Source organism: Genypterus blacodes, unplaced genomic scaffold (genome assembly GCF_046128005.1).
Source record: "Genypterus blacodes isolate CSIRO-AG114 ecotype Tasmania unplaced genomic scaffold, CSIRO-AGI_Gbla_v1 ptg000061l_1, whole genome shotgun sequence".
NCBI classification, from domain to species: domain Eukaryota; kingdom Metazoa; phylum Chordata; class Actinopteri; order Ophidiiformes; family Ophidiidae; genus Genypterus; species Genypterus blacodes.
The window spans coordinates 158100-172895 of record NW_027466873.1 but is presented as its reverse complement, the minus strand read 5'-3'; the positions used below and the strand labels follow the sequence as shown (position 1 = coordinate 172895).

Here is a 14796-nt window from a genome sequence, read left to right as displayed (position 1 = left end):
GAGGTGTAGTGCAGAATAGCGAGGCAGTTTTAAAGATTCTTTCCATGTCAGTCAGATGTAGAATAATGCAGTGTTGACACTATGGGCTCTATTTTAACCACACCATCCTGCAGAGCACTGTGCTTTTTGCCCAGAAATATTATGTTTTATTATATATATATTTTAAAAATGCTTTAAGGGGGCATCGAGGCACGCAAAGAAAGCCTTTGACAACCTTTGACGGATAGCAACCTCCTCTTCTTTCCTCACAAAACACGCTATGCTTCTATAAGTATCTTTTAATTGTTTACAGGCAATCCGGTGATAAAACACAAGATGTGGAAAACCACTAATTCGCAAGATCAATTTCAATTACAGTTTTCAGAATTAGGTCTTTATTGGCGCGTTACAAAGTCTCAATGGACGGTAAAAACTTTGTTTGCAATATTTGAGGGTTTTTGTAACTCATCACTATAAACAGGCATAACTGAGGTGGAACAAAGCAACTGATGTTTATCTTGTTGGCATCTCCATGTTAGTTTAGCATTTGAGCTCAGTGCAAACACCTTCATTATAATCGCATACAACTTTCTTTCTTTTTTTTATGTCAATGTCCAAATGTTTGCAAATAGAAAACACTTTTCACAAAAATACACTAACTCATTTGATTGGACCATTTGTCTTTCTATACCTCTCTTAGTCTTAGGCAGAGGTATTCAAATAAATTATAAGTGACAAATCGTAAACATGCAGGTATTGTATGGGAGCAGAGGTATGATGTTCATGTAAACAGTGGAGGAAATGGGTTTATTTAACCAAATGAAGCATGCATATCGGTGTATGCATACAATTACAGACTGACAGCTCAGCTGATATGCAGGGGGTAGGGGTGGGGGGGCAAAGCATTCTGGGCTTCAAGGGCCCCATGTGGTGGAGACTAGTCTCTCTAATTAATTTGGCCATTTTAAATCCTCCCTCCACACACAACACAGGGCCCATCCTGACCCACTCAGCAGACCATCCAGCCCAATCAGGAGTGTTTTGATGTTTTAATTTGCACACCATGGTTAAATGCTCTGCAAGAGGTCCATGATGAAATCAAACAAAATCAGGCAGAACTGGCAAGAGAGCCTCAAAAACAAAAAGACAGAGCCATCAGCCTCAACGTGCCTGTAAACAATCACTGTACATTTACCTGAATGAGCATGTGAAAGTTGAAGGTGAGTGTATATCAAATTCCTGCCTCAGACTCTCAGGAGTTTGGGAGATGTGTGTATTGTTGCTAATCGCAGCATTGCACTTTTCTGGACTGAGAGGTCCTTTTGTTTTTCCTGGTAGGTCTTGGAGCCACTCTCCCAAACTGTGTGTCACAAATGGGACGGCCCCCACCACTGCTGGGACCACTTTGGCTTTCACTCCTCACATCTGCTTTAGTTCCTCTCTCTGTCCTTTCTAGTGTTTTTCCAGCTTCTTGTATTCCCACAGGATCTTAGCTGTCACTCTCTACCAACCTTTATGGTGTCTCCTTTTGGACCTGGAACCTCCAGACTGTACCAAGTGCAGATGTCCCTTTACGCTAGCCTGGCAACCAGATTGTTCAGCTTAGTATTTAATGTTCCTTCCTGCATTTTGCATTACTGCCGCTAGCTGTGGGCCTCCGGGGTCTCTTTGTGGACCCTGGGTCTTCCCTGGTATGGAACCCTGCATCTATTGGCGTGATGACTGATAGAATAGTAGGAGACATCCAGATATTGTCTAATGGTACATCCAGAGCAGAGGCCTTGACACTCTCACACTTCTTACCAGCCAGCTTACAGTCTCTGAGTAGTGGACATTAGAATCTTGCATGCATTTTGGGGAGTGAGTAGTTTTGTAGTGTTTTGTTGTCAGCTTCTCTTATTGGTCAGCTCATTATACTGGCCGGCTACCTAATGATCAGTAGACTGTAGATGTTGTTTGGATCTTATTTCTTCCTTTGAGCTGACTCTTGTAGCTTGCTACCTGTATTACTCTCTGCTATGTTTCTTGCTTTGTCACCATGTACAGTATTCAGTATGTAGCTGTCCTCTGATATCAGAACGTATGCCATGTAAGTTCTGTTAGTTAAGAGTTTGCATGGTGTCCTCCCCTCCCCTCTTTACCTTCTCTGATAAGCAAACAGTCCTTGCATACTGACAGACTTGTTTACTTGTTATGAGTCTGGACAGTTCCTTCACTTTAGTATCAATTCTCCAGAGACACTGAATTATTTGCCGACACTTGTCTGTATGAAGTGTGTGATTGTTTTTTTTTCTAGTCTTCTGCATGCTGTGTGTTTTTCTCCTTGGACAAGTGATGAACGCCGTCTCCCTGAGTAAAACAAAATGGTCTGAAGTTTTATTCAAGATGTCCCAAGTTGAACACACGTGCTGTTGTCCTGGCATGTTGTTTGTAGCACATCAACTTCCAGTCGCTGTAGCAGCTCCTTTTGGACAATGTGGATTATAATGAATATATTTATAAAGCAAGCAAAGCAATCATGCACACTTCACACCGATACTGTTATACAGCATTACAGTTAACAATAACAATGGGTGAAAATGTGAACGGCTAGAGCGCGGCCTGAGGATCTTACGTTGCGCAAAGGATGAGACGCAATCAAAAGCTCTAAATGAGGATTGTGTTTTACACCCAATACTTTGTTTCCGTTTTCGCCAAATTGTCTCTTCTTACCTTGTATCGTAACCGAATGCCCATTGTTATGTTGGATGCTTTTTCAATTTAGCATAAAAAGAAGTTCTACATGATATCCCTATGAGATGTGGTTGTGATAATGGGCTGCCACTGAGGGACAGAGCTCAACCTCCATTCATAACTTATCAGGAGCCGTATTTCTCTTTGTTGGACCGTCTCTCTTTTTCACGCCTGTCTCTTTATGTTCTGTTATTGATTTTGTTTGCATCCACTCTGCCTGTTATTTGTGTTCACCTTCATGTTCTCAAAAGAAGCAGTTGTTCCAAAATCCTGATAACATGGTATATTTGTAAACAGCTAAATGTAATTTTGTCCATATCAACATTTTGGATCAGAAGTAAGGTGTATGATAGTTAATAGCACAAAATGATAATCATGTAGCCATGGAGGTTGACATCTTGTTTTGGGTGATTCACCAACTTAGGAAAACGTCTCAGCTAAAACGCCAATAAAGTAAATGACTTTGTCTTAACAATGCCATTCTGCAGGGGCAGTGACTGCAGTGTGTGAGGTGTCCCAGCGCATCCAGCACAACACCCAGTGTCACGAGAACCAGCTGCACCTCTGCCGGGTGCAGAAACTACTGAAGGGCCGGAAGACAAAGGTTCTGGCTGCAGGTTAGAGCCTCTGATCATATATTTCTCTCTGTCTCTCTCTGTCTCTCTCTTTCTCCCCCGCCCCTGTCCCTCTCCCTCATTTTGTGTGGACTACTTTTGCACATCAATCTGGACTTGGAGCTTTTCACTGAACTGTAAGAGAGTGAATGTGCTTTGTACCTTATTGCAGCCCCCCCGCCCCCCCCGCCCATTTATTCCTCCATTACCATTCCCAGTCTCTCCACTTGCGAAGCGGTGGCCCTGCCACTCCCCCTCCTGTTGTTTTCTCCAGAGAGTCACAGCTCCTCGAAGCTCCTCTCGGACTGCCGGTCTCCCCCAGGACCAATTAGAGGCCAGCCTCATCTCATGGTCGAGCAGATAAAAACGAAGCTTAAAGTGTGCTCCTGTGTGTGTTTTCTGGATTTGAGTGAATGCATGTGTGCACAAAGTCATGAATCTGTTTGTTTGCAGGCAGGCTTGGATGCAAGCTTGTTTTATGTGTGTATTTGCGGATGTGGCAGTGTAGGTTGGAAGCGAGAGCCGACAAGCAGCTCATCTCTCTAATGCCAATGTGGGAAGTTTCAAAAGCTTCCTCTCATCCAAGTTCTCAGGCCCTTGCAACTCAGCTGGCTTCCTTTCCAGCAAATAAAGCTCCAGTCCCAGCAGGCATACTTCAGAGAAGCAGCAGCACCACTCCAACCTGCAACCCCATGTCGACCCGTTCTCCTTCCTCTACACCAACACTACATCTATGTGGGTAAAAGAAAAGCTCTGCCTTTTTACAGATGGGAAGTGCCGGAGCCCCTCAAACATATTAAGTAGCCCATGTAGGAGACGAGGGCGGGGTGATGGTGAGAAACAAAGCCTGAATCAATGGGACATCGATACAGCAGTCAGCCTGTTTCCCTGGGAGGCAGCAGCCATGTCTGTCTGACTGTCCCTTCACTTTCAAACATATCTCACTTCTTTTGGCATGTATAAGACTGATTGTTATAATTTAATTCCCATTTTGTTGCCGACCGTTTTATTTTATCATGATATATATTCACTGCATGTCTTTTTTTTCTCAGGGGCCTAGAGAACAACCAGAGTAACTGATGGAATACAGAATTCATGTTAAAATGGAGTGAAAATGACAAGATGGGAATATAAAGATCTATTTTAGGGCTCTAAAAATGATTTTAGGCTTTTCACAGGTCTGTTTTGTGTTCAGGACCTGTGATGAGAGCCCGACCTGTTGGGATTCACATTGGCACGTTTGAGCTGTGGCTGGCTCTCATTTTCAATATTGGTGTCGGCTCAGTGATGGGATACATATTTAACAATGGAGTGTCTGTGTATGACGCCAGCTCACATGCCCACAAATGAACTTTCAGAAGAGCTTAGTAGACTCAGTAGACTGACCTTTAGGAATGATGTGACCGTAACAAATGCTGTCATAATGACTCTCTCCACATAAATGTTTGTTTACATAAATGCCCTAAACAGCATTTTATTCATATTCTTACCAGAATGATGACAAGCAATGTCCCAAACTCCATACAACGCCTGACAGAGTCATGGCTTCACTTCACTGTTTTTCCATTTGAGACCCATGGCATTTTAAAAGCAATTTGACCCCCGCCTGGCCCATTCACTTAATCACAGTGGGCTTGTCTGTAGCTGAAAATGTCCTTTGTGGGCCCAGAGGCACAGCGCCAGACACTCTGGCTACTGCAATCACAGCCTACTAGCTGGAGCAATTACAAAAAAATGGACCCAGGCTGAATGTACATCTTATCAATCCAAATGTCAGTTTCCTCCTTATTAGCGTCACCATGCTACTGGCAATCACAATCGTAGATGCGTGTTTCATTCCCTGATATGCCCACTCAGTTGGTTTTGTATTTTCACTTAACTTTCCTCTCTCTTTTTTTGTGCAGTTTGATGCAGTCTTCATACTGACAGAAATACCATCAGAAAATCAACTTTTATCAACCACAAAATTATGTTAAAGCGCTGCCATATAGGTCTGATAAGGTGGAAGTTACCTGAATTTCCTAATTGGAATTCAGAGTTGAATTACCATCCGAATGCTTTTGTCTTTTGGGGGTCAACGTGTTGTGAGTTGGAGATCCTAGCACAATGGATTGCAGGCTCACAAGCTTCAGTAACTACTTAATTTAAACTGATATAATCTGTTAATATGCATTTGTCTAATCGTGAATCAATCTGCAGCATCAAGAGATGTCGTGTTTATCTGAGCAGGTCATTTCTTAACCACTTATACTGACCAATAAATTAAGCATTTATTACTGCAATTCAAATTCTTGCAGTTAGGAATGTGAAATTGTTGATATTGCAGGGTGATTTCCTTTTTTTGTTTTTAGATCAGTGGCATTGTTACTATTTGACAGGTGTGTCATGGCCCGCTGAAGAACCCATTGCATTTAGAATCCTTCTGGTTGAGGGTCAAATCTTGTGCTGACTTTCTGTGTAAAGTTTCCATGTTTTCCCTCATTCCAGAAGCATGAAGTTGAATCTTTGAATCTCTGACTCTTTGTTCTGTTCTCTGATGAAACAGTAAATTGTTTGCCATATTGATGCCAGATGTATCCCCAAATCTCTGTCCATGCTGGGATAGGCATCATCCTTCCTGTCACCCTGAAAAGGATCAGCTAGTCACACAAAATCACTACGAGTCACTGTGTGTTTCACTTTGTCTCGTCTCTATCAGGGAGGTGGTACATCCGTGAGGGCTGGCTGAAGGTGGTGCCTCACAAAGGTGCAGAGGCTAAACCAAAGATGTTCTTCCTGTTCTCTGACATGCTGCTCCAAGCCAGGCGCTGTGGCCCGCTGCATCCCACCAACGGAGACAAGTTAGAAGGCCAGCATGCCTATCCCCTGCAGGACTGCAGTGTGGAGAAGGTGTTTGGCCACACCAGGAGTCGGGGAGGTCTGCTCAGTGTGAGTGTCAACCATCAGCAAATGATTATCAGTAGAAAAGCATCAACAATGTGTTCAATGTCAAGATATTCCTACAAAAGTGATGGGATGTGAAAATGTTGTTTCTGGACCTGGAATGATTTATTTTAGTCAATTATGAAATATACCAAAACTTTGTGAAAAGTCATGCAATTGTTTTAATAACAACCTGTATCCTTTTAGGGAACCAGACAGTAATGGTTGCTATGAGACTTCTTGCGATTCCCTATTTTCTCTTGATCTTGCCAAGGTTTGCGAGACTAGAGCCAGCTGGCAGCAACTTGCTGAAGTTGTTGTCAAAACGCTGACAAATGTGGTTTTAATAATACCTGGTTATCTGCCTGCAAAATATGAAATATGGCAAAAAAAAAAAAGTTTAGAACACAGAACGTGCTGAGTGTAAGCTATGTGTTCCTAACTTTGATATTGGTATTGATATGGTAATATAAGTGAAACAGTCCTGGTCAGCCATGCAAGGGGGAGAAAAGCATTGGACAACAAAAAGGTTGCCATAGAAATGAGAAGCTTTGCCAACTTTTTCCACCTTACATTGATTTGAGAGGTCAGCACAGGGGGAAGTGGAGAAAAGTTGAATGTTGACAGAAAAAGAATACTTTTAGAGTATTCAGTGGCAGCAGGTGTGGAGACATCTGTTCATCGGTTTGCATACACACATGAGTGAGTCCTTAGCAAGACATAATTGAATTTACATTTTTGATGTATGTTGGTTTGATTTGTCTCACTTATAGCTTTGATGGTTTGTGTTGGATCATCTGTCAGAATGATGCTTCCCCCATTTAGCCCCTTATAGTACCGAGCTCCCACTCATGAACGTGTCATTTTGGTCAGCCTGTCAAATGAGACCCTTTCTCCCTCAAATTACTCCAAATCCTGGTTGAAGGAGCCCAAAGTTGAACTTTTTAATGTTTTTCCTCTGTCCCAGGTCTCAGTACAGCTGCTGGCTGACAAATTGACAAATTGCTGTCATGAAACATTCAAAGGAATGAGTCGCGCGTCATTGAGCAAATAAGCAAAGCGTTTATGCAGAGAGTGTTTAGTGCTGCATGTGTTTACTGCCGCTCAAAGAGCCTTCATGTTCTGCTGCTAATATGCTTCCTGCTATGTAGAGCACTTGTGCTGAGGTCAGATTACTGCTCAGAAAGCTCCTATACACAGTATTAACACCTTATGGCACTAAAGCCTTACACAGACAGGCCCCTCAGCTTCTTTATCGTTTCTCTTAATTATTGAGCTGAAATGATGACTCAATTAGTTGATCAACAGGGAAGGTTTCTTGTTTCTCCTGCAATTCCAGCGATCAGGGACGGAGAAATGTGAGGGCTGCAGTGAAAATTATTAATAGATCTAATAGGACTTTTGGCATAATAGGGGCAAATGACACAATTCCCCCGACGTCCTACATTTTACCCCTACAACCTCAAATAAGGGTACAGAATATTCTTTCTTAAGCTCACTGTAATGTCATCAATCTATGATTGGATCACTGTAAAGGAATGCCTTCTAAAAAATATCTGATATGGAGCTGAATATGAAATATAATAATGTTTCAAAGTCAAAAAATGTAACACAGAAATATTTCAGTTATTTTTGAGAAGATGAATACCTCACAGTCAATTCCGTTACATTTGTAATCTTAAAGCTGTTTAGATCAATGAGTCGTTATTCTGATGTAAATACTTGTATATATTAGTGCCCCCAAATTTTGGTCCGTTAGATCAAGAATTTACCTTTTACATTTGAGTGAATGGTACACAGAAACACAATCCCTACACACACAGCAGCTGTGAGAGTAAGTTCCTAAATAACATGAGGTCGCCTAGTAATGCACCTTGATCTAAAGTTTGCATTGACTGTCCAGCATTTGTCTCACAGTATGATTCTGTTGACGGGCTCATTGACATATTTGTGTAAATGAAAAGCATCCCTCAAGTGACTAATGAAAAGCCTGCTGATGGAGAGGTCCTGTATTATTTGGTGTGAGTGTGTGTGGTGTGTCAGCTGCCTGCTGTAACAGAATCTCCAGCTTGCTGGATCAGATTAGGCTGCAGATCCATCTATTCCGGCCCTCCAGTAAATATATCTTCTTCAGGCCTGTCGCCTCTCTCCGCCCAGCCGCTCCACATTATCTAATGGCAGAAATGGCATTTCATTAGCCTCTTATCCCACCGAGGCCCAAATGCATACTCAATAGCATTACACGTAATTTCTCATAAGGACACATTATTGATCCTGGGCCCCTACCTGAGCTCAAGGAAAGGGCTGTCAGCACTCCAGGGCCCTCCTCATCCAGGGCCATGAAGAATTAAAGCCAAATTAAATTTGACAGCTGTAAATGCCATGGCAATCTATATGCAAAGTTTAAAAAAAAAAAAGAAGAAGCTTTTATTAAAATTTCCGGTGTGTTTTTTTTTTGGTTGTTTTTTTTCATCACGTTTCGAAAGAGTTGGCTTTTATTTGTGGTTGCTCCATTTCTCTTTTTTCTCTCTGGTCTGTCTCTCTTCTTTACTGTCTCCTCTCTGGCTGTCTGCAGTCTGAGATCCCCCTCACTACTTGAATATTTTCCCACATCCCTGACACATTCTCTTTGATGTATAAATAATCAAGCTAAATTATGTGTAGCGATGAGGCTCCGTGCTCCAATGGTCTTATTAGACAAAGTAATTTCTACCTAAGAGGGTCAGATTTCCTGACAAATCCCTGATTACCGCATTGCAATAGAAGTGGAATCTATTTGTGCATAAATCAACTGCCTTCCCCCCCAAGTGGTGAGCGAATAATATAATGTGCCACTCTGCTCGGCCCTGCTCTCACAACTCTATAATTAGATAATACTTTTGATGATGGTACATTTGAAATCTTAATCTACGGTATTTAATGTATAAGAAGAAATTCCCCATCGTTATGAGGACGGAGGTATTTGCTTCCAGAACGATCTGTCCAAATACAGATGGAAATGATCGATATGGCATTGCTGAACACGGTCGTTTGGTGTGTCGAGACTCAGCCTCAGGTAAATGTGAAAGGTCATTTAATATGGCGGAGGCATAATTTTGATCATGTGTAATAGCTTTCCCAGTGTAATTATGCTGCTCTAAAAGCCTCTTTTGTTTAGGCTTGGCCAGCTCCCATTGGTTTGTTTGACGAGCGAGTGCAATCTGAGGCAATAAGCAAAGTGAAAGAGAGAGCTGATTAGAGACTCGGAGGAAGAGGAACTGCAGACGGACACAACAGGACAGACATAGTTTAAGGCCACAAAACAGGGAGACGTCGTCTTTTTGTGCTGTTGATTAATTTGCTTTTTTCTCTCGTTTTACTTTAATTCTCTGTACATATGGTGTGAAAGGCTGCAGGCGCTTTCCAGTGTCGACCTGATAGAAACAGAGTTCTTAACTTGATCTGGCCTGCCCTCTACTGTTCATGTAATGTTACTGCAATTGCTGTTCTACTTTACTGATAATCTGCTAATGACGAACACCTGCTGAGGCAACTAAGATAAAATTAATTTCTCAGGCATTGTTCGAAACCTATAATGATGTAATGATTTCCAATGAAGCCAACAAACAATCCAACCACTCTCCTCCTCCTCCTCCTTCAGCTCAGTTTTCCGAAAGCCAAAATCCTGCTGATGTCTGAAAACCAGCAGGATCTCAATGACTGGTACCAGAGCCTGAGCTCAGCAATCAGGTAGATAAACATACTACACACACATACACACACACACTGTATATTCTGTCATCCTTAAGAATCTGTTTAATTATTAATTTGCAGGTAGTAACATTTAGCTGACCTCATGGCTAATTGACAGCTCTGATCAGCTTCATAATCAATTTCAGGTTTTCAAGTTCAGAGTAATCTTTTTGTTTTATAGCAGAAAGACTCTTGAGTGCTTCCAAAACCCTCCATAAACTCTTCCAAATCCTTTCTAAACCCTCAGAAACCTCAGCACGTAGTAATGTAACACAGTGGATTAACGGGTGACTTGTTAGTCTCCATCTCCTTTCAGCAGATAGCAGAGAGCTGCTCCATCACTAAATACGGAACCCCATCGTGTTTACACTGATCTCCCATTATGATGCTGCTACATACTCAGCTTTGACCAAACTTTAAATGAAAAATTGGGATTTTCTTTTACAACACCAATTCCAAAAAGTTGGCCCGCTTTATAAAATGTAAATAAAAATAGAATGCAATTATTTGGAAATCTCATAAACCCATATTTTATTCACCATAGAACATAGAAAACACATCAAATGTTTAAATAGAGACATTTTAGTATTTCATGGAAGAAAGCAGCAACAAGTCTCGGGACGGGGGCAACAAAAGGCTGGAAGAGTAAGTGGTACGAAAAAGAAACAGCCGGAGGAGCATTTTGCAACTAATTGGCAACAGGTCAGACACATGGTTGGGTATAAAAAAATGAGCATCTTAGAGAGGCAGAGTCTCTCGGAAGTAAAGATGGGCAGAGGTTCACCAATCTGGGAAAAACTACATCAACAAATTGTGGATCAATTTCAGAATAATGTTTCTCAACCTAAAATTGTGAAGACTTGGAATATCTCATCATCTACAGTACGTAATATAATCAAAAGGTTCAGAGAATCTGGAGAAATCTCTGTGCACAAGGGACAAGGCCAAAAATCAATATTGGATGCCTGTGATCTTCGGGCCCTCAGGCAGCGCTGCATTAAAAACAGGCATGATTCTGTAATGGAAATCACTGCACGGGCTCAGGACCACTTCCAGAAATCATTGTCTGTTAACACAGTTGGCCTTGCCATCCACAAATGCAGGTTAAAGCTCTACCATGCAATGAAGATCTCGAAATGCTGGCCTCTTTTCTTCTCTGAAGTCTGTCCATTCATCAACTCCGATCATTTCTGACTGAGAACAACTGATGACAATGGCTGTTTAAACTACCAAACTCTCTCTCCGCTCTTAAATAACCCCGTTCCCATATTTCTGCATTCATAAGTTTGTCAGACAGCCTCTCAGCATTGATCAGTAACTCATCTCCCAGCCCACCTGGCCCCAACTCCCTAAAGGAGGGACCAGGTCAACTACGCCATGCACCGGGGCTAGTTGTGTTGCGGGTCCCGACCCCGTTGTGTCCGGCCAGGCTAATTACTTCATCAGCTTGTCAGAGAGGAGAGAGGCGGAGCTGTCGGAGAACTCAGACCACCAAGCAGAGGGACTGCGGGCTGACGGCTCTGAACTCTAGGGAGTGTAATTATCTGTGGTGGACGACAGAAGCGAGGACGGGCTGAGAGGACCAGAGGTCACCAGCTCTCACTCCACGAGCGAGGAGTGTGAGGCTGAAGGGTGTCTGTATATGTGCAAAGATTAACTGAATTATTGATTCAACAAACTCGGGTTCTCAGGGTTTCTATGGTCTTGAAAATATAGGAAAATGTGTTTTCCATGCCTGGAAATGATTCGGAAACTAGAAATTATCCAGTTGTTGGTAAAGTTGTTGAAATTTCAACAAGGGAAAACCTTGTATCATCTTAGAAAATCAGCCAGCCAGAGTCGGTGGTTGCTGTAAGGTTCTGCCTTGCTTCTATATCTGCACTAGGGTTTAAATAATCTGCTGAACATATTGAACAAAAAGGTCACCATCGAAACAAGCAAGGACGGATAAATCCACAGGAATTGCCCGTGACCTTCAAGTTTAACTTCCATTCCAGATTCTAATTGCCATTCCTCGATTTTTAGGTCTGCAATGATGTTACATTTTGCCGTTTTTTTCAGGAACTGAATCTTGCTTGCTTATAAAGTTGTGTCTATAAACATGCATCTCGGCAAGTTCAAAAACTGAGATGTGGACAAACACTGCAGGCAATTCCCTGCCACAAAGTACCATTATATAGTTTATGTGGGTTATTGAAGTTATTGATTCACATTGATTATTTGCAGTTGTACAATCCTACAAATCCAGTTGTTTAACCGTGGAAATACTGCTGAACTAACCGACATATTATGAAGCAAAATGACTGTGGCTTTTGCTATAGTTTGCCACCCTCATGCCAAACTATCTCCACAAATGCTGAGCCTCTAAGGGTCATTTAAAAAAATCAAGAAACCTCACTGTGTTTATTGTGTTGTTGCAGGAAGCTGCAGGCCAAGCAGACAGCAGTCTTCCGTCAGTCAGATGAGCCGAACCACAGACCCCCCCGCTCCAACGCTCAGACCAGCAGCAACACCCCCGGCAGGAAGAGGAACATGGTGAGATGTGCTCTGACTTCATATATATTATGTTAGCTTTATGTCTTATCTGCATTATTCAAGTACGCTCTCAGTACCACCAGTTTCATTTTTCAATGGACGGAATGCCACAATGAAAGTTTAATTTAAAATCATGGAAATTAATTTGTCAAACCTTCTACGAAACATGTTTTGATTGGATTTATATGTGGACAAATGTGGGGTGTTTATTGTATGTAGGTTAAGCTCTTGTGCCACAGAGGACAGGAGGAATCTGTATTTCTATGCAGAATACAGTGGCTCTTCAAGAAGGCGGACAGTCTGTAGAACATTTACACTTGCTGTGCTGTCCTCTCTCCCCTCAGGTGGTAGCTGAGACCAGTGAGCATGTTCAGACACCGCCAGCTCAACCAGAGTGCAGCCCATCCAAGAGGATGAAGCAGTCCAATGTTCCAGGACAGAGGTGCGACTCACACTGTCTAATCCCCTGTGAACAAGTGTGTCCACATGTAGAAAATTATGACAAATATGTAGAAAATTGTAGAATGTAGAAAATGATGACAAATATGGATGATAAGGACACTGTAAAGGAGTAACTGTTAATATTGCTATATTGTTGGAGTTGGAGCTGGAGCTGGAGCTGCCTCTCTCTCTTTTTCCCCCTCTTTCTATATAAAAAAAACAATCTCTAAAATGTCCCATAATAACTGTACGCTCACTGTCATGTCAAATACTTTCCTCTTTAAAAATATATTAAAAAAAAGAAAAGAAAGGGGTCCGGGCACTGAACCTTGAGGTACCCCTGTGGACAAGTCGATCAATCTAGAGACATCTCATTCTGATGCTAGATGGCAGTGTGTAACTGTGCCGTTTGTCTGTCCAACAGTGAGGAGGCTTCCAGCTCCAGCTGTGTCATCCTCTGATGGATTTCAGTCTGATGTCACGGCGGATACAAGAGACCCTCTGAGGGCTTCGCTTCAGATGACCTTTTTGTCCAATTTTATCAAATATTATAACAAATGTATCAGTGTATATTGATCAACTTTATTTTTTGTGTGCCTTTTAGAAGTGTCAGTTTAATGACAAGAGGGATGTAGATGATACTAACAGCAGATCTAAGCTCTAACTGCTCACCCTGTGCAATATAGTCTAACCTAAATGTGCTGCTTTGAAGGCCACACATGTGATGCAACATGTTACCAAAGTCTGCTGCTCATAGATCTGAATTGTTGTGGTGGTTAGTGTTTATGTTACATTTGGGATATGTAGTTTATGAGTCAAAAGAAGGGATTTGATAGTCATGATACAAATACATTTGTGTATTTCCTGCATTTCTTCTCATCACCACAGGGATGCAGTATAATCATGTACAATCTGTGTTTGTTAAAACTGGGTAAGCCTGTCCAGTCAGCCAACAGGATTCCTCCGTGCAGTTCGCAACATCTTACAGCCGCCACAAACACTCCATAAAATACACTCCTGATTTCTCCTGCCGCGCTTTTCCTCTGATCAGCTGAAAGGATTTAATCGCTGTCTGATTTGTTTGCCTGCATGATATAGTTTGCATTATTATTCATTATGTCACTCATTATTCGAAGTACCATATCTCCAGTATTTACTAAGCGCACCTTGGTGAAATGTTCTCTTCAGGGTTTTGCATCATATTTGACTCCATAAATGAATCAATGTGTTTATTCTGTGTGTGAAAGTGATTTTGTATCAAATCAACGTGGGAGAATTTCTACAGCATATTTTATTGTTATTAATTTCCACATTTTTATTGCCAATATAATGACCTGAAAACTGTTAAACTGCTTACAAATCATATCTAGAAATTCATTTCCCAATAAAACTCAAAAGGAATTTGAGGTAATGATGTTGTTCCTCTCTTTTCAGCTTTTGAGTTATTTTGTGCAGTCACTCCCTCATTGTGGATGGAGAACATTCACCAGATGCTCCACCACATTCCATTATGGGATTGCCTAACTAAGTAAATCACTATGGCATGACTCACTATGGCCAGAACTGGGACAGCCTTCGTGTCGTGCTTATGATGACTTAAGGTGCTGTTTGTGTGAAACCAACTTCCTTACTGACAAACACATCTGAGCAAAGTGGAGGTTGATCTTCATTTTTTTCTGTCCAGCATTAGACCAAGTATTCAGCTATTGTCGCAACAGGCCAGTCAATTTACCACATTCCAATTTAGTTTATTATTATTTATTATTATTGAATATCAAAGTCAGCTTGGAAATGTTTTGACATACCAGTAGTGTGAGACTGTCCTGAGAATGTGCAGTTG

At 41.7% G+C, this 14796-nt stretch overlaps 1 protein-coding gene across 1 annotated transcript in view; it reads left to right on the top strand.

Annotated features, from left to right (window-relative positions):
- arhgef39 (Rho guanine nucleotide exchange factor (GEF) 39) overlaps positions 1–14351 on the top strand; it is a 33387-nt gene extending 19036 nt beyond the window's left edge. Inside the window, exons 7-12 of the mRNA XM_076154075.1 lie at positions 3201–3329; positions 6025–6254; positions 9889–9977; positions 12401–12515; positions 12860–12957; positions 13381–14351. Coding sequence (XP_076010190.1) covers positions 3201–3329; positions 6025–6254; positions 9889–9977; positions 12401–12515; positions 12860–12957; positions 13381–13417 — 698 coding nt within the window. The 3' untranslated portion in view covers positions 13418–14351. The remainder of the gene's footprint in view (positions 1–3200; positions 3330–6024; positions 6255–9888; positions 9978–12400; positions 12516–12859; positions 12958–13380) is intronic.
- The last annotated feature ends 445 nt before the right edge of the window (positions 14352–14796 follow it).